A 27,566-nucleotide genomic window follows, 5' to 3' on the forward strand; every position below is an offset into this window, starting at 1 on the left:
TGCGGTCGGAGGCCGAGCAGTTGCCATACCAGGCAGTGATGCAACCAGAAATCGAATAAAATTGTATTGGTCACATACACATGGTTAGCATGTGTTAATGCGAGTGTAGCTAAATGCTTGTGCTTCTAGTTCCGACTGTGCAGTAATATCTAACAAGTAATCTAACAATTTCACAACAACTACCTTATACACACAAAAGTGTAAAGGAATGAATAAGAATATGTACATATAAATATATGGATGAGCAATGGCCGAACGGCATAGGCAAGATGCAGTAGATGGTATAGAATACATTATATACATATGAGATGAGTAATGTAGGGTATGTAACATTATATAAAGTGGCATTGTTTAAAGTGACTAGTGATACATTTTTTACATCCAATTTTTAATTATTAAAGTGGATAGAGATTTGTGTCAGTATGTTGGCAGCAGCCACTCAATGTTAGTGATGGCTGTTTAACAGTCTGATGGCCTTGAGATAGAAGCTGTTTAACAGCCTCTCGGTCCCAGCTTTGATGCACCTGTACTGACTTCGCCTTCTGGATGATAGCGGGGTGAACAGGCAGTGACTCGGGTGGTTGTTGTCCTTGATGATCTTTTTGGCCTTCCTGTGACATCGGGTGGTGTAGGTGTTCTAGAGGGCAGGTAGTTTGCCCCAGGTGATGCGTTGTGCAGACCGCACTACCCTCTGGAGAGCCTTACGGTTGTGGGCGGAGCAGTTGTCGTAACAGGCGGAGATACAGCCCGACAGGATGCTCTCGATTGTGCATCTGTAAAAGTTTGTGAGTGTTTTTGGTGACAAGCCAAATTTCTTCAGCCTCCTGAGGTTGAAGAGGCACTATTGAGTGGGTGGGTGGACCATTTCAGTTTGTCCGTGATGTGTACGCCGAGGAACTTAAAACTTTGGAGTCGTGGTCAGATTTGCCAGTCAGGATGCTCTTGATGGTGCAGCTGTAGAACCTTTTGAGGATCTGAGGACCCATGCCAAATCTTTTCAGTCTCCTGAGGGGAAATAGGTTTTGTCGTGCCCTCTTCACGACTGTCTTGGTGTACTTGGACCATGTTAGTTTGTTGGTGATGTGGACACCAAGGAACTTGAAGCTCTCAACCTGCTCCGCTGCAGCCCAGTCGATGAGAATGGGGGTGTGCTCGGTCCTCTTTTTCCTGTAGTCCACAATTATCTCCTTTTTCTATGAACAGAGGCAGCTGCTGTCTGTGTTGCGCTTTTTCTCGGAGTTGTAAAAACAAGCAGAGCAGAAACTGGCTACTCTTTAGTTGACTGATCTAGCTGGGACGTTAACTGCTGTTTGACAGATAAATATAGCTATTATTTTTTTCCTCAATCACAGTAGACTTGAATCAAACGATTGAAACCAGCGGCTAAACGATTGCAAACCAATATTTTTTTTTCAGCGCAATGTGAGTTTTAATTAGTCAGTATAGCAATGTAACATTATTGATCTGTCAGTTTCCCTAGTGAATTCCCTACTTTTCACACTGACATGGTATAAACAGCTCTACAGGCATCACTGTCATGGTTCACAGTCAGTACACAACACTATGCTCATCATGTCTTAGCAGGATCAGATGGTGACAGGTGTCCCAGCAGGGTCAGACAGCCAGATAAGACCAGTCTACGGAGCGCACGTGAATTTTGCAGTATATTAGAACAATCAGTGAATGGATACAAAGTTCCATCTTGAGTTGATGGGTTGGCTACAGTCTGGGATCTGGGAATAATGGTCATTTCAATTGTTGAACCATTATATTATTCATGGATGGAATCAATGTATAAATGTACACCAAAGTAATTCTTTGTCATGCCTCATCTGAGCAGGGTCAGATGGTGACAGGGGTCTCAGCAGGGTCAGGCAGCCAGGGAAGACCAGTCTGACGGAGCGGAGGGGAATTTTTGCAGATACAACACTTTATTTTCTCTTTGCAGCAAACACTGGAAATGCAAGAAGCTTCAAAGATTCAAAGTATTTTAAGGCAGTATGGGAAACCTCTAAAGTTAATTTCCAAACTGTATCAAGGGTTGATAGAGGCTTTTCCCGATGACACAAAACATGTAAAACAAAAATGTGAGGAAGACCTGGGAGATGCTATTGATGATGAATGGATACAGATGTTAGAATGCCCAGTCATGTTCATATAATGACTGCAGTTTTAAGACCATCCATAGAACGTACTATATGCCAGTGAAACTGAATATCATGCACACAGAAATGTTATTATTCTGCTGGAGGTGTAAAACACAAAAGGGGACATATTTGCATATGTTATGGTCTGAAGGCTGGCTGAATTATGACAAAGAGTATGTCATTTTATCTCAGCATGTCTACAGATTCTCCCTTATCCCCGTTTTTGTTTGCTTGGAAATGTTGATACTGGAGACTGTTATCAGAAGAAACTGTGAAACCTAGCATTTATAGTGCCTAAGAAATGCATTGCAATTAACTGCAAGGTGGGTTATCCTCCCACAATGGATGGAAGTAATGTCAAGTTAAGTATCACTAGATTTGATTTATTACAAGAATAAGGAAATACTGGGCAATTTTCACAAGGTCTGGATGCCTTATATGGAATACAGCACGACAAAAGGAGTCTGTATTGAAAACATGCCCACATCAGCGGAGATACCTATTTAAGTAATCACTAGTTGCTGGGCTGCGCAGTCCTGGCCCTAGAGTTCTCCCATACTGTTGGCTGACACTCGGGCCTTGTGTTTCACTAAGATCCTAAAGCTGAGTGGGGTGTGTTGGGTTGGGGCGCTGCAGGGCCGTGGACACCTAGGGACAGGACGGGGTGACCCAGCTATATTGTGTGCAAGTAGAAAGAGATCTACAGTACTACTAGGCCTATGATATGAATTATATGGAGGGTGTACTGTTTCTGTGTGTTACTGTGTAGGTGTGTGTGTTTTTTGATAAAATATTTTCCAAACCTTTCCTTGAGACATAAAAAAAAAAGATGGGAAGGAAGTTGGGGAGAGAGTTATTTACTAGACTGGTGGGGGTTGGGTGTTCAGGTGGCTCAGGCAGGCTGGGCAGTCTGGCAGAAATTTGATATAGATGTCTTAATAAAAGACAATCAAAAGTCTTGGTACTTTATTTGTAAGAGTTGTTCATTTGTTAGGCTATTGGTTAAAGTCGCAACACAATATTGATTATTGAATTATCATTGATCTAGTTCAGTATTATCAATCACTTAAACATATTTAATAATGATCCCTTACCTAGCTTGATGTCTGGGCATTTTTGCTTACTTTATGTTGTTCTAAATAGAGACAGCTAGAAAGGCCATGGGTCATATTAGATTGTGTAGAAATGCAGGAATTAGCTTCAGATGCAGAGGACCCCCAGACCCCTCACCAAGTTATGCCCCCCGCCCCCACTTCTAAAACCAAAGTTGTGCCCCTGCAAATGACTGATGATCAGTTGAAAGAAATGTATAATAAGAAGATTGTGGGAGCTGTACTGTTAGATTTCAGTGCAGCCTTTGATATTATTGGCCATAACCTGTTGTTGAAAAAACGTATGCGTTATGGCTTTTCAACCTCTGCCATATCGTGGATTCAGAGCCTTGCAAAATTAAAGGACCACTTTAAGCTGTACACTCCACAGAGCGAAGCATGGTGGTGGCAGTATCATGCTGTGGGGATGTTTTTCCATCGGCAGGGATTGGGAAACTGGTCAGAACTGAAGGAATGAATACAGCTAAATACAGGGAAATTCTTGAGGGAAACCTGTTTCAGTCTTCCAGAGATTTACATTTACCTTTACATTTTAGTAATTTAGCAGACGCTCTTATCCAGAGCGACTTACAGTAGTGAATGCATACATTTCATACATTTTTTTTTCATTTTACATTTTTTTTACTGTTTTTTTACCGATTTGAGAATGGGACGGAGGTTCACCTTCCAGCAGGACAATGGCCCTAAGGATACTGCTGAAGCTACACTTGAGTTGTTTAAGGGGAAACACTTAAATGTCTTGGAATGGCCTAGTCAAAGCCCAGACCTCAATCCAACTGAGAATCTGTGGTGTGACTTAAATACTGCTGTACACCAGTGGAACCCATCCAACTTGAAGGAGCTGGAGCAGTTTTTCCTTAAAGAATGGGCAAAAATCCCAGTGGCTAGATGTGCCAAGCTTTGCATCTTCAAAGTAGTAGGCATGTTGTGTATATCAAATGATACAAACCCCCCAAAAAATTTAAATTACAGGTTGTAAGGAAACAAAATAGGGAAAATGCCAAGGGGGTGAATACTTTTGCAAGCCACTGTATCTTATAGAACACAGAGAAGAAGCCCATTTTTATTCTCAGCTACTTAACTAACTCATCAATAAGCTTTTTAAGAGACAGCTTTTCATCTATCCAGATGCCCAGATATTTGTAAGCAGGGACACTATCAATATGGACAAAGTACATAAGCTTAAATCAAAGTTATTTTTATGCACTCTAGAGAACAACATATACTTAGTTTCACCTGCATTCAGTAGTAGTTTCAGGTCAATAAAGTTGTTCTGTAATACAATGATGGCAGTCTATAGTTCAGATAAAGCCTGGTCAACCGTGGGGGCAATAGCATACACAACAGTTTAATGGACAGTTTAACACTTTAATGGAAGCTTCTCTTGGCCCTCTATTCTTTTCTATTTTTACCAATGACCTGCCACTGGCATTAAACAAAGCCTGTGTGTTCATGTATGTTGATGATTCAACCCTATACGTGTCAGCAAGTAGTGAAGTCACTGCAACCCGAAACAAAGAGTTGCAGTCAGGTTTAGAATAGGTGGCCAGTAATAAACTGGTCCTGAACAGCTCTTAAACTAAGAACATTGAATTTGGTACAAATCATTCCCTAAGTTCTAAACCTCAGCTGAATCTGGTAATGAATGGTGTGGTTGTTGAGCAAGTTGAGGAGGCAAAATGACTTGCTGTTAACTTAGATTGTAAACTGTCATGGTCAAAACATATAGATTCAATCATTATAAAGATGGTGAGAGGTCTGTCCATGATAAAGAGATGCTCAGATTTTTTTACACCACACTCCACAAAGCAAGTCCTGCAGGCTCTAGTTTTATCTCATCTTGGTTATTGTCCAGTCATGTGGTCAAGTGCTGCAAAGAAATTCCTAGTTAAGCTGCAGCCGGCCCAGAACAGAGCGGCACGTTTTGCTCTTCATTGTAATCAGAGGGCTAATATCAATACTATGCATGCTAGTCTCTTGAGGAAAGGCTGACTGTCTCACTTCTTGTTTTTATAAGAAACATGAATGCGTTATATATTACAAATTGTTTTAATGGTCAACATATAGCGCTGATACACACTTACTCCACCAGACATGCCACCAGAGGTCTTTTCACAGTCCCCAGGTCCAGAACACATTTAAAGAAGCGTACAGTATTATACAGAGCCATGAGTGCATGGAACTCCCTTCTATCTCATATAGCGCAAGTGAACAGCAAACCTGGTTTAAAAAAACAAATAAAGCAACACCTCTACCCCATGTGACCTATTTGTTGTGTTTATGTACTGACATGTATGTGTAACTGATAGATGCGCACACACACATCACTACATGTTCATGTTTTAAATGCATGTAAATTGTAAAGTCTTTTGTCTATAATGTCGGACCTCAGTAAGACTAGCTGTCGCCATTGGCGATGGCTAATGGGGATCCTAATCCTTTACTGTTGGCATGTGTGGTGGATGAATCAGAATTAGTTGGGTAACATAGATAATTAAGATGTTTTATTAGTATAATGTGCTTATGTGAGATACTTGTCATTAGAAAGTGTCCTTTAGACTCAGGTGTCTTTCAGTTGCACGTTTCCCTTAGCTGGGGCTCAGTCACTTGGGGCCCAGAGAGGGGAGAGGTCAGACTTGTTATTTACATGTCTCTGTTGCTATGCAGAATATCAGCAAGAGAGGAGGACAGAATGAAACATTGTCTTCATGTGAATGTGTCTTTACCTATTCTTAAACCATGTGAAGGGATGGCGTGATTAACGGGGAACCAATTATTTGTCTCCACAATGTCTGTGCGCAGGTCACTCCCCTCAGTGAGCTTGTCCAGGAGTGGGAACAAGAGGATGGGCCTCTATGAGATAGCACTGACAGAGGAGATTTATGGTGTATTTTGATAAGAACGCCTAAAAGCATTCCAGAGGACATGAGCTAATAGTTCTGTTCAATACCGTACCAGGGAGGGACGGTTCTAGGGAGACCAGACACCGGTCTATATAAGGAACACTGTTGAGATAGCAGTTGCTGTCTGCTGTGTTTTATAGATATCTTTTCATACAAAACGTAACCTCGTGACCCATTCTATGTATCTGTGGTTCGTCATGTACGTTGAGAGGGGTGGACCTTGAGTATAAAAGCTCTTTGTATTGAAGGTGTAGTCACCTTTTTCAATGGCATCATTGAAGGTCAAGTATCTTAATTATTAAAGATGTAGTTAACTCGGACTGGTGTGTTTGTAACTCTCCTCATTTGGTAATGCAGAAATTAGCCACCACACATGACACAGGACTGCCCCAAACAATCGGAAAGGGGATTCATCAGAGAAAATGACTTTACCCCAGTCCTCAGCAGTCCAATCCCTGTACCTTTTGCAGAATATCAGTCTGTCCCTGATGTTTTTCCTGGAGAGAAGTGGCTTCTTTGCTGCCCTTCTTGACACCAGGCCATCCTCCAAAAGTCTTCGCCTCACTGTGCGCGCACCTGCCTGCTGCCATTCCTGAGCAAGCTCTGTACTGGTGGTGCCCCGATCCCGCAGCTGAATCAACTTTAGGAGACAGTCCTGGCGCTTGCTGGACTTTCTTGGGCGCCCTGAAGCCTTCTTCACAACAATTGAACCGCTCTCCTTGAAGTTCTTGATGATCCGATAAATGGTTGATTTAGGTGCAATCTTACTGGCAGCAATATCCTTGCCTGTGAAGCCCTTTTTGTGCAAAGCAATGATGACGGCACATGTTTCCTTGCAGGTAACCATGGTTGACAGAGGAAGAACAATGATTCCAAGCACCACCCTCCTTTTGAAGCTTTCAGTCTGTTATTCGAACTCAAATCAGCATGACAGAGTGATCTCCAGCCTTGTCCTCGTCAACATTCACACCTGTGTTAACGAGAGAATCACTGACATGATGTCAGCTGGTCCTTTTGAGGCAGGGCTGAAATGCAGTGGAAATGTTTTTGGGGGATTCAGTTCATTCGCATGGCAAAGAGGGACTTTGCAATTAATTGCAATTCATCTGATCACTCTTCATAACATTCTGGAGTATATGCAAATTGCCATCATACAAACTGAGGCAGCAGACTTTGAGAACATTTATATTTGTGTCATTCTCAAAACTTTTGGCCACGACTGTACACTGCCATTTGCTATTCAGAAAATCAATACCAACTGAATTTGCCCATATACACTACTGTAGCTCTGTACATTGTTGTCCGAAATGGAACAAAGGAATAACTAAGACCTAATTCTTGCATTGTGTCTGTACATGTTGATACAAAGCCAAACACAATGCCAGTCAGCCAGCACAGATACAATGTGACAAGGGCCATGAGGTGTGACACTGTGTCTATCGCACGCACACATTATTATGTCATAGCTAGGGTTGGCAGGGTAATTGTATAACTGTTTTTTGTTGATTAACTTCATTTAAGTCGACAAACTTTACCCAAAAGCAGTAAAGTAAAAGTAAGCCTGGTCCACACCTAACAGCCAGTTTTAGAATTGTGTTGTAGAACAATTATAGTGCTTTAAACTGACTGAAGACGGGTCTGCAGGACATTAAAAAAATACAAGACCTGCGTGCAGTTGAGTCTGTTTCCACGGTAACATGGACTCTTTACAACGTGATGAAACTTTGTTGCTCCTTGTTTCAGAAAAGTGTTGTTGTAAACTAGTATGAGGAAATACATGCAACCAATGGCTTACCAAAAACAGGGAACACTGTGACTTGACCACAGAGCGTATAGTTAACAGCAGCACGCTATACCCTCAATTAGCTGTCAGCCTGGCTTGACAGTAAACATGGATCATCACGTCCCTGATTTGAGTCCTATGCAGTCGGGAGCAGCACAGGACAGGAGAAAATGCACGTTTTTATTTTATTTATTATAACGTGACTGCGGTCATATGGTTGACAATTAACTGTCATCCAAAATTCCATGACCGTCACAGCCCTAGTCATAGCGAAACACACAAGGACATGTATGTATCCTATTTGTCATGTACCCAGACATGAACACATGCCCAGACAGCTGACCGCTCAGGGAAGAGCAGTGACTCACTCTGCCTCCACACTGGTGGTGTGTGACAGGCCAACAGCAGCCCTCCTCGCCCTAACCACTTCCCCAGACCTCCGACGGGCCTAACCATCTCTCTACCCAGACCTCTTATAGCACCCACCAACCTTTCTCTGGCCCTCCCCAGCCTTCATCCTCTCTTCACCCTCCCCATCTCTGCTTCTCCTTGCCTAATATCCCTATTCATCCACACAGTATTTCTTAGCCCATTTCTTCCACCCTCCCAAACTCTCCAACCCTGCCAGTCCCTCCCCCGTCTCTCCTGATATTCTTCCCAATCTCTCTCCAGCCGTGACTCGTGCCCGCCTGTCTGGTGGAGGAAATCACACTCCCAGTCGTGGTGCTACATTGCCTGCTGTGCTGCTGGCAGCAGGCTGGACCGAGAGGGAGGGAATGGGCAGCAGGCTGTGGGAGTGTTGGCTAAGACCAGGACACAGCAGGTGGACTGGATACCTCAGTCTCTCTATACAGGGAGCCTCTGAACAGCTTTTGTACAGAGACCTGCTTCTGTCACCAAGGGAGTACCCCAAGGCTCGATCCTAGGTATATGACTATCGTCTGCATGTAAATGGATTCTACTGCTTAAGCTATGTTGTTGATGTAACATCAACAACATAGCTCAGGAAGTAGGAAGCGCTCTCATCCATTTATATGCAGATGATTACAGTCTTATACTCAGCTGGCCCCTCCCCGGATGTTGTGTTAAATGCTCTACTACAAAGCTCTTAGTGTCCAACAAGCTTTCTCTACCCTTAACCTTGTTCTGAACACCTCCAAAAACAAAGGTCATGTGGTTTGGTAAGAAGAATGCCCCTCTCCCCACAGGTGTGATTACTACCTCTGAGGGTTTAGAGCTTGAGGTAGTCACCTCATACAAGTACTTGGAAGTATGGCTAGATGGTACACTGTCCTTCTCAAAGCACATATCAAAGCTGCAGGCTACGTTGAAATCTAGACTTGGAGTACTCTATCGTAATCACTCCTCTTTCACCCCAGCTGCCAAACTAAACCTGATTCAGATGACCATCCTACCCATGCAAGACTACGGAGACGTAATTTATAGATCTGTAGGTAAGGGTGCTCTCGAGCGGCTAGATGTTCTTTACCATTCGGCCATCAGATTTGCCACCAATGTTCCACATAGGACACATCACTGCACTCTACACTCCCGGTAAACTGGTCATCTTGGAATACCTGTCGCAAGACCCACTGGTTGATGCTTATTTATAAAACTCTTAGACCTCACTCCCCCCTATCTGAGATGTATACTGCAGCCCTCATCCTCCACATACAACACCCGTTCTGCCAGTCACAATCTGTTAAAAGGTCCCCAAAGCGCACACATCCCTGGGTCGCTCCTCTTTTCAGTTTGGTGCAGCTAGCGACTGGAACGAGCAGCAACAAACACTCAAACTGGACAGTTTTATCTCAATCTCTTCATTCAAAGACTCAGTCATGGACACTTACTGACAGTTGTGGCTGCTTTGTATGATGTATTGTTGTCTCTACCTTCTTGCCCTTTGTGCTGTTGTCTTTGCCCAATAATGTTTGTACCATGTTTTTGTGCTGCTACCATGTTGTGCTGCTGCCATGTTGTGTTGCTGCCATGCTATGTTGTCGTCTTAGGTCTCTCTTTATGTAGTGTTGTCTCTCTTGTCCTGATGTGTGTTATGTCCTATTTTTTATTATTAAAAAAATTATAATAATCCCAGCCCCTGTAGGAGGCCTTTTGCCTTTTGGTAGGCCGTCATTGTAAATAATCATTTGTTCTTAACTGACTTGCCTTGTTAAATAAAGGTTAAATAAATAAAATGAAATAAAATAAAAAAAGTGGGATCAGGAATTGGTGGACTAGCTACCCTAGAACCATTCCTTAACATTGGCCAATTAAATCAAATCAAATTGTATTTGTAATGCACTGAATACAACAGCTGTAGACCTTACAGTGAAATGCTTACTTACAAGCCCTTAACCAACAATGCTTTAAGAAGTTAAGAAAAATAACTGTTAGTAAAAAATAGAAAATGAATGCTCCTCTGTTCATTCTGGATATCTAATGTATGGTGACACCATGCCATGTGTTCATGTCTGTTGTCATGGTTGAAAAAGGGTAGAGTTACATGTTCTTACCAGGTAGTCATCAGGCCTGATCCCAAAGAGCTCCCTGAAGTAGCGGAAGGCCACGGGAGCGTACGTCTTGAAGCGGAAGTCTGGGAAGTGGTGGGCTGGAGTCAGGTTGCTGCCTTCACTGGGACCAGGAGAAAGGCTTTTAGATACGGGACAATTATCCTCCCCGGATATTGTGTTAAATGCTCTACAACAAAGCTTTCTTAGTGTCCAACAAGCTTTCTCTGCCATTAACGTTGTTCTGAACACCTCCAAAACAAAGGTCATGTGGTTTGGTAAGAAGAATGCCCCTCTCCCCACAGGTGTGATTACTACCTGTGAGGGTTTAGAGCTTGAGGTAGTCACCACATACAAGTACTTGGAAGTATGGCTAGACGGTACACTGTCCTTCTCAAAGCACATATCAAAGCTTCAGGCTAAGGTTAAATCTAGACTTGGTGTACTCTATCGTAATTGCTCCTCTTTCACCCCAGCTGCCAAACTAACCCTGATTCAGATGACCATCCTACCCATACTAGATTACGGAGACGTAATTTATAGATCGGCTAGATGTTTTTTACCATTCGGCCATCAGATTTGCTACCATTGCTCCACATAGGACACATCACTGCACTCTATACTCCTCTAAACTGGTCATCTCTGTATACCCGTCGCAAGACCCACTGGTTGATGCTTATTTATAAAACCCTCTTAGGCCTCACTCCCCCTATCTGAGATATCTACTGCAGTTCTCATTCTCCATATACTGCACCCGTTCTGCCAGTCACATTCTGTTAAAGGTCCCCAAAGCACACACATCCCTGGGTCGCTCCTCTTTTCTGTTTACTGTAGCTATTCAAAGAATCATGGACACTTAATGACAGTTGTGGCTGCTTCGCATGATGCATTGTTGTCTCTACCTTCTTGCCTTTGTGCTGCCAAATAATGTTTGTACCATGTTTTGTGCTGCTACCACGTTGTCATGTGTTTCTGCCATGCTATGTTGTTGTTTCTCTTTATGTAGTGTTGTGTTGTTTCTCTTGTTGTGATGTGTGTTTTGCCCTATATTTTTAATCCCAGCCTTCTGGTAGGCCATCATTGTGAATAACAATTTGTTCTTAATTGACTTGCCTAGTTAAATAAAGGTTAAAAAAATATTTTAAATTGAACCTTTATTTAACTAGGTGAGTCAGTTAAGAACAAATTCTTATTTACAACTACGGCATATCCCGGCCAAACCCGGACAACGCTGGGCCAACTGCACGCCGCCCTGTGGGACTCCCAAACACTTCCTGTGATACTTTTTATTTATTTATTTATTTCACCTTTATTTAACCAGGTAGGCTAGTTGAGAACAAGTTCTCATTTGCAACTGCGACCTGGCCAAGAAAAAGCAAAGCAGTGCGACACATAACACAGATTAACACATGGAATAAACAAACATACAGTCAATAATACAGTAGAAAAAAAGAAAACAAGAAGTCTATATACAGTGAGTGCAAATTAGGTAAAATAAGGTAATAAATAGGCCATGGTGGCGAAGTAATTACAATATAGCAATTAAACACTGGAATGGTAGATGTGCAGAAGGTGAATGTGCAAGTAGAGATACTGGGGTGCAAAGGAGCAAGATAGATAAAATAAATAAAGTATGGGGATGAGGTAGATAGATGGGCTGTTTAGATGGGCTATGTACAGGTGCAGCGATCTGTGAGCTGCTCTGACAGCTGGTGCTTAAAGCAAGTGAGGGAGATATGAGTCTCCAGCTTCAGTGATTTTTGCAGTTCGTTCCAGTCATTGGCAGCAGAGAACTGGAAGGAAAGGCGGCCAAAGTAGAAATTGGCTATGGGGGTGACCAGTGAAATACACTACTCAAAAAAATAAAGGGAATACTTAAACAACAATGTAACTCCAAGTCAATTACACTTCTGTGAAATCAAACTGTCCACTTAGGAAGCAACACTGATTGACAATAAATTTCACATGCTGTTGTGCAAATGGAATAGACAACAGGTGGAAATTATAGGCAATTAGCAAGACACCCCCAATAAAGGAGTGGTTCTGCAGGTGGGGACCACAGACCACTTCTCAGTTCCTATGCTTCCTGGCTGATGTTTTGGTCACTTTTGAATGCTGGCGGTGCTTTCACTCTAGTGGTAGCATGAGACGGAGTCTACAACCCACACAAGTGGCTCAGGTAGTGCAGCTCATCCAGGATGGCACATCTATGCGAGCTGTGGCAAGAAGGTTTGCTGTGTCTGTCAGCGTAGTGTCCAGAGCATGGAGGCGCTACCAGGAGACAGGCCAGTACATCAGGAGACGTGGAGGAAGCCGTAGGAGGGCAACAACCCAGCAGCAGGACCGCTACCGCCGCCTTTGTGCAAGGAGGAGCAGGAGGAGCACTGCCAGAGCCCTGCAAAATGACCTCCAGCAGGCCACAAATGTGCATGTGTCTGCTCAAACGGTCAGAAACAGACTCCATGAGGGTGGTATGAGGGCCCAACGTCCACAGGTGGGGGTTGTGCTTAGAGCCCAACACCGTGCAGGACGTTTGGCATTTGTCAGAGAACACCAAGACTGGCAAATTAGCCACTGGTGCCCTGTGCTCTTCACAGATGAAAGCAGGTTCACACTGAGCACATGTGACAGACGTGACAGAGTCTGGAGACGCCGTGGAGAACGTTCTGCTGCCTGCAACATCCTCCAGCATGACCGGTTTGGCGGTGGGTCAGTCATGGTGTGGAGTGGCATTTCTTTGGGGGGCCGCACAGCCCTCCATGTGCTCGCCAGAGGTAGCCTGACTGCCATTAGGTACCGAGATGAGATCCTCAGACCCCTTGTGAGACCATATGCTGGTGTGGTTGGCCCTGGGTTCCTCCTAATGCAAGACAATGCTAGACCTCATGTGGCTGGAGTGTGTCAGCAGTTCCTGCAAGAGGAAGGCATTGATGCTATGGACTGGCCCGCCCGTTCCCCAGACCTGAATCCAATTGAGCACATCTGGGACATCATGTCTCGCTCCATCCACCAACGCCACGTTGTACCACAGACTGTCCAGGAGTTGGCAGATGCTTTAGTCCAGGTCTGGGAGGAGATCCTTCAGGAGACCATCCGCCACCTCATCAGGAGCATGCCCAGGCGTTGTAGGGAGGTCATACAGGCACGTGGAGGCCACACACACTACTGAGCCTCATTTTGACTTGTTTTAAGGACATTACATCAAAGTTGGATCAGCTTGTCGTGTGGTTTTCCACTTTAATTTTGAGTGTGACTCCAAATCCAGACCTCCATGGGTTGATAAATTGGATTTCCATTAATTATTTGTTTGTGATTTTATTGTCAGCACATTCAACTATGTAAAGAAAAAAGTATTTAATAAGAATATTTCATTCATTCAGATCTAGGATGTGTTATTTTAGTGTTCCCTTTATTTTTTTGAGCAGTATATACCTGCTGGAGCGCGTGCGACGGCTGGGTGCTGCTATGGTGACCAGTGAGCTGAGATAAGGCGGGGCTTTACCTAGCAGAGACTTGTAGATAACCTGGAGCCAGTGGGTTTGGCGACGAGTATGAAGCGAGGGCCAACCAACGAGAGCGTACAGGTCGCAGTGGTGGGTAGTGTATGGGGCTTTGGTGACAAAACGGATGGCACTGTGATAGACTGCATCCAGTTTGCTGAGTAGAGTGTTGGAGGCTATTTTATAGATGACATCGCCGAAGTCGAGGATCGGTAGGATGGTCAGTTTTACCAGGGTATGTTTGGCAGCATGAGTGCAGGATGCTTTGTTGCGATATAGGAAGCCGATTCTAGATTTAATTTTGGATTGGAAATGCTTGATGTGAGTCTGGAAGAAGAGATTACAGTCTAACCAGACACCTAGGTATTTGTAGTTGTCCACGTATTCTAAGTCAGAGCCGTCCAGAGTAGTGATGCTGGACGGGCGGGCAGCTGCGGGCAGCGATCGGTTGAAGAGCATGCATTTAGTTTTACTTTCATTTAAGAGCAGTTGGAGGCCACGGAAGGAGAGTTGTATGGCATTAAAGCTCGTCTGGAGGTTAGTTAACACAGTGTCCAAAGAGTGTACAGCCTGGAATCGAACCAGGGACTGTAGTGATGCCTCTTGCACTGAGATGCAATGCCTTAGACCGCTGCGCCACTATGAAGGAATCATTCTGGTGTAAATAATGAATGACTTTCAATCAAAAGAACATCTCCAGGATCAGAGTTGTGATCGCTCAGAAATCTCTGATATCTTTGAAACGCCTCATTCTATTAATGAAATAAAGCTGTGTGCTGCCCTGATGGTGTGGTTACCTAGTTACCTGGGGAAGAAAATGCTCTCCACCACATAGAAGTCCTGCATGAGAACGTCTCTCTCAGGCTTGGAGCTCAGGTTGCCCACCGTGTAGCCGATGCCCAGCTGGATGGCACCTTTCAGGGCAGAGGACGTGGTCTGGGGGAGAGGAGAGAGATGGTGGGGGTTAGTGAAATACTTAGACATTTCTGAGCTTGGTGGACTACCACTCATTTATATTCATTGAGAATATCTTACGATTTACACACTCCATTAGCTCAGCTCTCAGACGGGACTGAATTCTACACTAAAGAGGCAAAACATTGACTCACTCAGACACGCAAACCAGAATACCTATACTGTAACGTGCAAAAGACAGACAGGGTGGATGAATCGGGTCGGAGTAGATCTCTGTCAGGTTGGTTATCTGTGAGACACACTCGGATTGCTCTGCGGTGTCTTTTCTTCATGCCTTCTCACATATATAAGAAATACCCCAAAAATCTCTCAATGTGCCCTTGAGCAAGGCACTTAACCCTGATTTGCTCCGGGGGGGCCGTACTACGACTGACCCTGTAAAACAACACATTTCACTGCACCTATCAAGTGTGTGTGACCCATAAAACGTATAGTATAAGTGGAGAGTACAGTGTGCAGGCTTTCACAGTTACAGAGCTATGTCCCTTCTCTGCTTTGCCTGCACACAGCTGTAGCCTAACTGTGCATAAAGGACCATCGCTAAGTGCCTACCAAGGGAGTTTTTCCTTACCAAGGGAGTTTTTCCTTGCCAATGTCTTGGCTTGTTCTATTGGGGGTTTGGCCGCTTTGCTGTAAGGCATTTGTAAAAGGCGCAGGCACTATATGTGATCACTATATGATTGATTAATTAAATTGATTGACTGGCTAAAATCCGGGGAGATAGTGCCGACTGCCTACCTTCTTGTAGGTGGTCTCTCCGGACGCGTCCACTCCCCTGTGGCCCATCCTCTTCCCCTGGCCTGGTAGACCCGAGACACCAGGCAGCTGTTGGCCAGAGGATGGAGCAGAGTGGTTAAGACACATATTTAGATTGATCCTCACTATATGGGCTGACAACACTAACAACACGAACACCTGAGGTTAGTGTTAATCAAGCGTTTGCAGCACCAGTGTGAAGTTTGCACCTGTTCTTTTCAATAACAAACACATCAAATGAGGAAGGAAAGGTAAATCAAATCAAATGTATTTGTCACATGCGCCAGGTCTAGACTTTACCATGAAATGCTTACTTACTTAAAAAGGAAATAGTAACACAAAATAACAATAACGAGGCTATATACTGTACAAGGATGCCGAGTCAATGTGCAGGGGTACGAGGCAGTTGAGGTCATTTAGGTAATATGTACATATAGATTGGGGTAAAAGTGACTAGGCAATCAGGATAGACAAACAGCGTAGCAGCAGAGTATGTGAAAGTGAGTCTACAGTGCCTTCAGAAAGTATTCAGACCCCTTGACTTTTTCCACATTGTGTAGTGTTACAGCCTGAACTTAAAATGTATTGATTGTGTGTGGAGTCAAGGTGATCTAGAGTTTTCTCTGAATATCAATAGAGGTACAAGGACAGTTTCACGTTTTTCAGCTTCGATTTATTTTGTCCTGTATTCCCCTTTGAAAATCACAAGTGCAAACTTGACACAGGTGTGAACGCTTTGTAAATGTGTCACTAAGCCTTCTGAGTGGACCGAGTGTCCCTTCAAGCTCCTCTTTCTAACCTCTATCCTCCCAGATTACACAGACAAATTGAGAGTCCCTATGGAGATTCCATCACTACCCCTGAGCATACTGATGCTGAAGCCTGTATATGGAGTGTAGCAAACAGAGATCACACACCATGAGGATTGACGTGCAAGGGGATCAAAGTACACGGAGAAGGTGTGTGTACCAGTCAGAACACATATAGAGTATAGGGAAATGGTGTGTGTACCAGTCAGAACACATACAGAGTATAGGGAAATGGTGTGTGTGTGTGTATCAGTCAGAACACATACAGAGTATATGGAAATGGTGTGTGTGTATCAGTCAGAACACATACAGAGTATAGGGAAATTGTGTGTGTGTGTGTATCAGTCAGAACACATACAGAGTATATGGAAATGGTGGGTGTAGGATCACAGTGAGGAGAGGGGCGGTTAATGTAGAGGGCAGAGGAAGAGTCAAATGTATTTCACGGTCATATGGGCTAAATAAAAGTAAAGTAAGCAAGTACATTACCTCTGTGATGTGTGCTTTTCTAGCAGAATAGTCTGTGTGAGAGAGAGAGAGAGAGACAGAGAGAGAGAGAGAGACAAAGAGAGAGAGAGAGAGAGAGAGAGAGAGAGAGAGAGAGAGAGAGAGAGAGACACCGTGAGTCCTACGAGGGGCTCCATTACTTCACATCATTAGTGCTAGAAGGAGCAAACAGAAGTCACATATGTTAAGTGTAATAAACCAGTGGGGGGCAGGTAGTGGAGGGGATGGTTACCAAATCACTATACCATGCCCATTCTTCCTGGTAGTCAGTACCATCCACCCATCCCCAGTCCCACTCTAGCATTTCTACCAGTCCATAAAGCCATGCGAAGTGAAGACGTAAACAATAAAGGAAGTAATCAGTGAGCTCTGCTGTTCTGTTCTCCCCAGCTAGCCTGAAATAGATCCATAATTGTAGCCAATTTTGACACTTAGCATAATGAAGGACAGAGAGGAGCTCAGATAGCACAACAACACAACACACTACTGGCTTGATTGATTCAGTTCACTCTTAGGAGTATTAACACCAGACGCCAGTGGGCTGATTACATCAAGAGTCAATACACTGACTGACTGAGGCATTCAAAACTGACAGTGGTTCACACCGACATTGTTATTATTAGGCTTGTCTATTTAACATGAGTAACAGGCAGACAGTAATAGTGCAATTTGAATGGCCTATAGAAATACATTCATTTAGATGGCTACACCAGGTGTGAAAGGCAACGGAAGTAAGCGATGTGATGACAGAGGGCCGCAAAGAGGAGAATCTACATGTTCTCTGAATATGTTTTTCTCCTTTAAGCTGCAGTGCTAAAGTCTGCCTGCCTGCTTCCTCTGGTTGCCCATGTGACTGAGGCAGCCCTCCTACCTCTCCTCCCCTCCAGCTCTCTGTAACTCACTCGCTCCCTCTGTCACACACAGCTTTTCTGAGGGATGAACAAGCCAAAACGTGCCAATGCAATCCTTCTGCAGGCTGGAACATTGCAAGAAGAAAAAGACATTACATCCAACCACGTTGACAATGCAGATGGTTAGAGTGAGAGGAGAGAGGTGCCTATCCTCCTTGTTACCGGGCAGACCCTAAGGCTTTCCTCCGTTCCTGTTTCCTTTATAAAAGCCCCCCTGTCATTTTGCCCTGTGAACAGCGGGCCCCTTTCCCTTGTATCTTACTAGACTAGAGCCATTTTGCTTCTGCATGCCTACAGCCGTTCAGACAGCCATGTGTTGTTATTATGCCACATTTGTTTTGTGAACCCTCCCTCAGATCTTTGCCACCATAAAGGTGTGACTGAGTGGTCGTAATCTATATGGATTTGCTCCACTGGTTTCTTTTCCATTTTGTTGCCTTCAAATCGATATGGTGGTGACTGGAGCACTTCTTCAGTCCATTTTCCAGTTCTTTGAGAGTATTGATTGCGTCATTGTGTGAAGAAGACCTTGAAACCTACAAGGCAGATATGGCGTTGGTGAGGTTTCCAATGGGATCGGTCACTCCCATGTGCTCCTGACCTAGGGAGGGAATGAGGTCTAGTCAATGAACCATGTCGATTACATGGCAGAACCAGTGAAGACCAGCACTATGTATTACAGCCACCAAAGCTGTGCAGGGGGATAAACAAATATAGCCTACTCATCACAATAAAAACCAACCAGTCCTGGGAAGTACTAAGCAGACCAGGTAATCTGTTATCTTTTTTGCCACATAAAGCCATTAGCAGCAAGTCCATTAGTAGTGGATGACAGGGAAGGACGGAGGGAGTCATGGACAAAGGCATTCTGGAGGTGTCCTGTCCTCTCGCTAATTTCCACGTGCATCAGTCACCTCCCTCAAGGTCACTCCGTCAGTGCCTCCCGGCCATCAGCTAAAATGAGCCCTCTCTCCTCTCCCTCTCAACCTTCACATTTCCTCACCCAAGTGTCTAAACTTAACAGACCAGGGGAGAATGAACAAGCCTACTGTGTGTGATAGTTCAGCTTCCCCTTACCGGCGTACCTCTCCCTATCACACGCTTAAACTGATAAATGTTTATTTACCTATTCTTGCTATGGGTTTGCAGACACAGCATATGTGTTTTAATAAAATCAACTTGTCTGATGCTTTAAGCACGCTGTTTGATTATATAACACACAAATGACTCAAGAGGGAGCAAGAGATTAATATAGCCTAACCAGAAGAAAAAGACCTGTTCCCGACCCTCCGACCCTCCTCCTTCCGCTGCTGATGGCCTTCGCAGATTCTGCAGTTACGATCCTGAAGTTGCCGGTAATACGCTACCGGTAATTTGCGACCACTGGGTCGGCAAACTTTCATGTGGAGTGCCAAGTCTTTGTATCTCAACATCATTGTCTGAGGTTAATCTACAGTCTAAATCTACACTAAACAAAAATCTTAAACAATTTTACTGAGTTACAGTTCATATAAGGAAATCAGTCAATTTAAATAAATTAATTAGGCCCCAATCTATGGATTTCACATGTATCAACTGGGTTGGCTGGAAACTTGTGCTAGCAAACTTGCAACATTGTATAAAATATTCTGGGCCTCAGAGTTTCCCACACCAGTGAGCTCGGGACAGACACAGCTGTAGGGGATAAGAAGTAAATCAGGTATTTTATGACGTTTCCACTGGATCAGAGCATTACATTTTTCGTTTTCATGGTTATTAAAAAAGAGCGAGCTGGAAACATTTTTCAAATACTTTTTAGGAACTATTGTCATTCTCAATTGATTCTAAAAAGACATAATTTACTTGCTGTTTGAGGTGAAGACATGTTTTGGGGGTAAGGCTCCACAGCTCATTAGTGGTAGTATAGACAATCAGAAATACTAAATCAAAACGTCCCTACATTATAGGCCTACATTTGCGTGCAGGCCATGTAGACTAGTCCTACTTCGATACGGGTGAACAAGTGCTCGTCCTTAGTCAACATTAACAGGAGCGTTTCAAACAAAAGACGATAAATTGACAAAACTCGTAAATGGAATAAAATAAACAAAAAACGTGTTTCTCACAAGTCTAGCATAGGTTGTGAGTTCTGCAAACAACGTGTCCACCCCGACAATGAGAACGGTAAACGACTGTAATAATAATAATAATAATAATAATAATAATAATAATAATAAATTGAATGCATTAACCGAAATACCATAACTAAACAAACAAACATACATTGCAAATTATGGGAATTAATGTTAAAATGTAGGCTAATACTAGTGATATGTAAATGGGGAATTGACAGACACAGCAAACAATGCACACAAGTTATGAAACAATGAATATGCACAAAATGGTGGGAGAGAGAGCGCATTCTGGAGAGACGTGCCGTGTGCAGCTGAGACACACTCCTTTTTCTTGGACCGTGGCACCCCCGCGGCTTCCTTAATGGATTAGTCCACAGAGAGAGGAGCAAATCAGACAGGTGTCTTGTGTGCAATGAAAAACATTTATGTCACTGCTCGACTAAAAACATCTGTCGACCAACAGCCAGCCTATCGACGAAACAACTCGACCAGTCGACTAAATGGGGTCAGCCCTATCACAAACAAAGCCAAATCCTCCTAGATGCAACTGCACACGCTCCCCTTGTCCACTCCCCATTCCCTGGTTTCCATGGCTCCCCAATTGAGGTCAACTGGATTTTATGAGTATGCACATGTACCTGGAATCAGACACATTCTGCCTTCATTCCACACACTAAATGTACATGTTGCGTTTATATTTTTGTTCAGTGTAGATTAGCTACACTAGGGTGTAGAGTGCCATTTTCATTGCTTGTTAGTAAATAAATACATCGGTCTTCTTTAAAAAAAGGTTGGAAGTGTCTGACTATTCATGAATTATTCATCAGCAGTCGACAAGGTCGTTCCGGCTCTGAGGCCCATAATGCACTAATGTTGTGTCAAATGAACAATGCACCAATCCTCTCCAACCTGGCATAATTTGATCCTGAATCTTTTCTTAATTTATAGACTAATAAATGCTGATCAGGCCCGGTCCTGGCCGATAGGCTGCCCTACGCGAGACAGAAAAATGACCGCCCTCCTATTCCTGCAAATAGAATAGTAGCCTAGGTTATACCGTGTTAGCCCACAATACACTTTTATGATTGCCCATTTGGTAGCCTACTGTTTGTAAAACAGGCCATTTACTGTTAATCCCTGTCATTTGGTTACATACATTTCTGTTAATACATGTATTAATTACAGCAATTTACCGCTCTCATTCTCGGAGGGGAATCGTTGTTGACAGAGTTCACAACCTGCTACACTTGTGAGAAAAAAGTTTTTGGTGAATTTCATACCATCATTTTCACCATCCATGTGTGCAATGAGCATGTGTCTTGTTTCTCTGTCATGTTGATGTAGACAGAGCCCTGCTAGGCTTCTCAGTCATTTTCTCTTCAGCTCACGCATTATAATGGTTACTCACAGTATTTGAAAAATCTTTCTAACACCCTCGATAATCAGCGTCGTTGATGAATAGGCTAGGCTACGGACATGTGTGTATTTGTTTCTATTTGAATGATTGTCAGTTTCATCTTCATACTATAGCATAGCTGTCCCCTTCATCATTTATTTTATAGCCTAATTTTGGAAAACGTTAAGGTAAGCCTAGGTTATGAGAAATATTTGCTTGTGTCTGAAATACGCTGGTGGCTTTGACTGACGGGTGCTTTTATGGAGGTGTGTGTTTGGGCAAGACAAAAGATTTAAAAAAAATCAGCATTCACACTGAATGGCACACATACACAATCCATGTCTCCAGGCTTAAAAATCCTTCTTTAACCCGTCTCCTCCCTTTCATCTACACTGATTGAAGTGGATTTAACAAGTGAAATCAATAAGGGATCATAGCTTTCACCTGGATTCACCTGGTCAGTCATGTCATGGAAAGAGCAGGTGTTCTTAATGTTTTGTATACTCAGTGTATACAGTAGCATTTGCCAAGTCATCAATAGGTATTGTTTCAATCCTAATGTTTTATACACTCATGGTAAGTGTATATGTCGATTCAGAAAGTTTCATAAAGTAGCCTGTCTGGACTCTTTAATAAGAATCAAAACGCTCCTGTCATGATTTAATCTTGTAAAAAGTCTTTAAGCTATATTACTTCTCATTATTTATCTCAATATGTCAATACCACTGCCATCGAATGACTGCAGCAGCAGTCCCAAATGTTTTGGGAAAAGTCCGAGAAAACCCATCGGACTTCGTTTAAATGGTTTTGTGCGTCGAATTAGGATCTGTATTAAAAGATAATATGCACAAAAGCCAACAGACAAGGTAGGCATACATCTTGATTTTGAGTCCGTTAATGTTGTGTCAATAAGAAAATGCTTAAGATCCTCTCCAACCCGGCATTTATTCATTTGTTGATTCATATTTATAAGTAATAACCTGAACAATAATAATGAAATGCCATGATAATAATGAAGTGTAATTGCTTGTTTAAAATACGTTTTAATTAAGAAGCATATCCATGTAAACAAGTTAAACAGAATTGTAACCCCCCCCCCCTTTTTATTGTACCTCCCCCTGAACGGTTATGTCGGTCACTGTGTACATTGGCCTGGCCAATTACCGTAACCTCAAATTCCAAGACCGTCACAGCCCTAGTACACACACAATTATATTTGCTGCTCGTGCCTTCAGTTTATGTAGGCCTATATTTTTCTCATTAATAATTGCCTTTCTGCTACAATTAAAGTTAGGCCCAAACAAAAGCAGGGCAACAAAATGAGGTTTGAAAAAGAGCAAGGCCTGTATGTTGTTGATTATTGAATCCACAGAAGTAGACGGGCCACCACAAAACCCTGACGGTGGACAACACCGTGGTCTCTCTCTAGATCACAAGTTGCTCTCTCCTTCCCTCCTCTGTTTTTGGTCCAAGTCGGGATGGAAAGTTGCGGTAGTGAGGTAATTGACTCTGTCTGCTCCAGTGTGACCAAGACGTCACTAAATTGTCGGATTTCACCCATTCCTTCCCAACTGAGACTATCGAGTGACCACACTCATAATTAAGAAACCATCAACTTACAGTTACAGCAATTACAGTAACTGGCAGTATTACCCTGTATTACCCATACTCCAACAGATGGTATACCAGGAACCCACAGATAGAGAATGGCTGGACTAGCACTCCAAAACACATCTTAAATTGGCAAACCATACCACAACTTAAAACACAATTCATTCTTGCATTGAAATGATAGTCTAGTCTAGTCAACATAACATAACCACTTAGTGACATATGCAGTCAGTATATAGCTGACAGTGGATACAGCCTGTGCCTGGGGGAGATTTATAGCTTTTCACGAAGCCAACTGAGGCTCCATTTTGATCAATAGCAGCTCTGAGTTAATAAAAAGCAACAGTCATTGAGACCTATGTTGGGCTGAGCTGCTGCTCAATAGAGTCTGCCAGCACAGTCATCTCAGTGGAGTCTGGCCTTCTAAAGACACTAGCATTATACTGTGTGTTTGGGACACCAAAACATACAAAGGGCTGAGGTCAATTCCTTTTTAATTCAGTCAGTTCAGGGATTGAAAGAAACAACTAATATGAAAGTAATTTCAATTCACTAAAAAACAAATAGACACTGACATCTAAATTGGGATGTAGAATGTTCGATGGTGCAGCAATGGAGATAACTGCTAAAGTGACCTGAATAAGTCATCATGTTCAGCCCTATAAAATACTTTTTTTAGAAGCATATTGGGTTATGTGGTCTCTTTGTTCCATAATGGAGCTTCAAAATAGACAAACACTAGTCTAAGCAACATGGTGTCCCAGTCACTCAATGAGTAGTACTGTAATCCCCTAACTCACCCAGCTGAGATGAAGGACAGGACATAGTAGAGGCTTGTCAGGACAGGTAGGTGTTGTTTCCTTTGAAAGCAGGACAATAATATAGTGAAACTCAAGATGGAACCTGGTGTATTGGCACACTGACTACCATTGCCAAAAACAACATTTTTGTGGCCTTTCCTCTCCATGAAAGACGATGGCTAGGCTACATGGTCAATACTGCTTCTCTAACTTTTGACATTTTTAAAAGACTGATCCATTGAGACCAGATGGCAAAAGTGCTTAGTACATTTTCTTTCAAAACCACAACCCAAACTGAACTCAGCCATTGAGATGGAAATTCAAAGCAAATGAATACATTGTATCTTTATTAATACCTAGTCCGCTCTGCTGACTGCTGGGGTCTCACTGACTGTAGACTTAAAGACTCGTAACCTCCACAGACCTCCTGTGTCCTGCCATGGCCTGGAATGCGGTCACTTACAGCCAAATCCTCATTTAGGCTACTGCAAGATACACATTGGCAATTTGAACTTTCTCAAAAATGATGCATTGATGTACAAGTAAGGGCTTGACCCTTATAAAATGCAGCAGTAAAGGCAAGTCAGTCTCCCCAAGTCCACAATGCACTGCTTCACAGGGCTCTAACATTAACTCCTTAGGGCATAACTCTGCCTGCCTGAGTGGAGCCTCTGCTGTCTCTGACCCTGGCTGCCCTCTGACTCAATACCCAGTCTCCTATCTGTCTCAATGGGAATGATGGACAGTATGCTGGAGATGGACCCAGCATGACTCTGTCATTCACCCAGAAACCCTGCTTGGCTGGGACAGACAAAGACCCGTGGTCTGATAAACAACATGCTCCAGCACACACAGATGTCAACACACATTAACATGGATTGGCGTGCTTAATCATAGCCAGTTTCTCTAACCAAATGTTGTGACATAACAGGGTGTGGTGTGCTGATGAATAGGACTCATCCATTCCAAGACCTACAGTAGACAGGATACGACCATCTGCAGAGCACGATGTGTCAATACTGGGCCGACTAATTATGTGAATCTGTCAGGAGGATGGGTGTACTGAGAACACATCTAGACCATGTTGTAAAAATACACCTCTCCCTTTTAAAAGGACTTTGGTTTACTTCCCCATACCGTCTAGTAGACAGCTGATTGTTTACCAAGTCCTATGCACACCAATTATTGTGTGTGTGTGTGTGCGTGTGTGTGTGTGTGTGCGTGTGTGCGTGTGTCAGCATATCCTCCCTGGAGATGTGTGCTCCTGTACGACCACTGGGCAGTAGCTTCAGGCTGAGAGAAGAGGGGGAAGGGGATTTCTCTCTCCCTTGCTCTTCCCCCTACCTTGTTTTTATCACTTACTGGGGCCTTGGATCAGAGCTGAGCAATTATCGATCCCTGAAACTGTCAAGAGAATTTGTGAGCAGCATGAAAGTCCTTTTAGGTTGAACAGAGGGGACCATGGCAGTTTAAAAACATGCGTAGTAGCTAGGTTCTGTTTCACTCAGTAGACCATAAATAATCATGGTGTTAGTTGCTGAGAGAAGCACATCTTGCTCTGGTGACTAAGAGCTAATGCTGTTGTTTACCTAGAGTCTGTCTGGCTCAGGATCCATAGCGTAAATGCTATATGGGTGCGACCGTAGCAGTGCACACCTTCCCAAACTCCTGGGTTAGGCTAGACATAACATCTGGACTCAGCAAGAGGCTGACCATATGTGGCTCAACCGCAGCTTCATATGGAGGAACTAGGGTTGAATAAGGAGCTAAAACATGTCCTTACAAACTCGGAGACAAACTTGTGAAATAGGTGGCCAGATGATTTGGGCTCGGATACGATACAGGAAAGGTACGATTCAGTTTCAGTGCGATTCGGTTTGATTAGAGAACCACCCCACTAACATTATCAGATTTTTTTTGGGGGGGGGGGGGGGCAATGTAGCCGATGTTCTTTGTCCCCCCACTTTGGTTCTGAAATCACCATCTCCCAATAATTAACTTGTCATTTTTGCAGATTAAATGTTTAAACTATTAATGTATCAATATTTATGATTTACAAATTAGCTATGCCATAACCAATGAATATATAGCACAACTTTGGATTTCACCCCCCCTTACTTTTATAAAAATGTTAACAGGGCATAGATAACAAAAACCTAGCAAATGACACAGGTTGTCACTCAACTAATAAAGCCTAACATCACATACAGCCATTTTAGCATTCGATTGCTAAAGGTGCAGTGCAGTTGTGCAAGATCAGGAACAGGCCGCCTACCTCGCGTTGGTAAGCGTGCGAAACTGGGCACAGTTTGACTAGGCTACTGTTATTGCCTGGGGTTGTTCGGCATGCTAAATGACTTGTAGATCAACGACTGTCAACACAGTTACCTGCAGTTCAACACTGAAGGAGAGGACGCATCAGTTGTCACAAAAGATGAGGTATTTTTGGAAGGTAGAAAGAATGTAAAAAAGATAAATAAATTGGGTGAACCAGCGACTCAAAACGTTTGAATCGATTTTCTGACCGATGCATGCTACATTTGGATCGGTTTGGGGTCCGCGGACCGATGCACTTGTATCTTAAACATTTGAATCAGGGACCGACACCGATGTGAATCGTTACATTCCTATTAAATAGGCCTACATGTTTACACTGATCATGAATAGACCTAGACTATAGTACAGTCAGATGCATGTTGAGACAGAAGCTGTTTTTCAATCTCAAGGCCATCAGACTGTTAAATAGCCATCACTAGCACATTAGAGGCTGCTGCCCTAAATACATAGACTTGAAATCACTGGCCACTTTAATAATGTTTACATATTTTGCATTACTCATCTCATATGTATTTACAGTGTTCTATTCTACTGTATCTTAGTCTATGCCACTCTGACACTGCTCATCCAAATATTTATATATTCTTAATTCCATTCCTTTAGATTTGTGTGTTTTGTTGTGAAATTGTTAGTTGTTACTAGTTAGATATTACTGAAATGTTGGAGCTAGAAACACAAGCATTTCGCTACACTGGCAATAACATCTGCTAAACACGTGTATGTGACAAATAACACTTGATTTGATTTAATATTATGTCCACCCTGTGCAACAGCTTGAGGTCTGACTCGGTTTGACTCATACGTCCAAGATGTGATGTGAGTCTCATGCAATTTTCTCTAAAGCCCTCCTAGGTCTAGCCCGTGTGTAAAGGTGTCCTGCTTGCGCTCCCAGACAGAAATCATCGAACGTGTACTAAACCCAGCTGAATAGACCAAGACAGGGATCGGCAGTCTGACAGTGTAAATCTTGACTGTCTGAAAAAACAACCTGACATAATGTGACACAGCTGCTGATTAAGGATGAATTTGTAGAGGGGAGGATGGATGATAGTAGAGGTTGACCGATTATGATTTTTCAACGCCGATACCGATTATTGGAGGACCCCCAAAAAAAGCCGATGCCGATTAATCGGCCGATTTTTTTGTCTATTTTTTAAAACTTTTTATTATTATTTTTAATTATTTTATATATACATTTTTTTTCTTCTCTAATGACAGTTACAACAATACTGAATGAACACTTATTTTAACTTAATATAATACATCAATAAAATCTATTTAGCCTCAAATAAATAATGAAACATGTTCAATTTGGTTTAAATAATGCAAAAACAAAGTGTTGGAGAAGAAAGTAAAAGTGCAATATGTGCCATGTAAAAAAGCTAACGTTTAAGTTCC

General features: G+C 43.0%; 1 protein-coding gene across 4 annotated transcripts in view; it reads right to left on the minus strand.

Moving 5' to 3' along the window:
* pip5k1ca (phosphatidylinositol-4-phosphate 5-kinase, type I, gamma a) overlaps nucleotides 1-27,566 on the minus strand; it is a 92,016-nt gene that overhangs the window by 34,735 nt on the left and 29,715 nt on the right. For 3 of the 4 annotated variants that reach the window (XM_045687461.1, XM_014216260.2, XM_014216262.2), the window contains exons 2-5: nucleotides 16,982-17,013; nucleotides 15,666-15,752; nucleotides 14,758-14,888; nucleotides 10,459-10,576 (exon numbers count right to left, since the gene is read on the minus strand). In XM_045687461.1, the coding sequence (XP_045543417.1) occupies nucleotides 10,459-10,576; nucleotides 14,758-14,888; nucleotides 15,666-15,752; nucleotides 16,982-17,013 (368 nt within the window). Of the gene's footprint in view, nucleotides 1-10,458; nucleotides 10,577-14,757; nucleotides 14,889-15,665; nucleotides 15,753-16,981; nucleotides 17,014-18,450; nucleotides 18,512-27,566 lie in introns of all 4 variants that reach the window. The other variant, XM_045687463.1, reaches the window with a different exon arrangement.

This window comes from Salmo salar, chromosome ssa10 (assembly GCF_905237065.1).
Source record: "Salmo salar chromosome ssa10, Ssal_v3.1, whole genome shotgun sequence".
Taxonomy (NCBI): domain Eukaryota; kingdom Metazoa; phylum Chordata; class Actinopteri; order Salmoniformes; family Salmonidae; genus Salmo; species Salmo salar.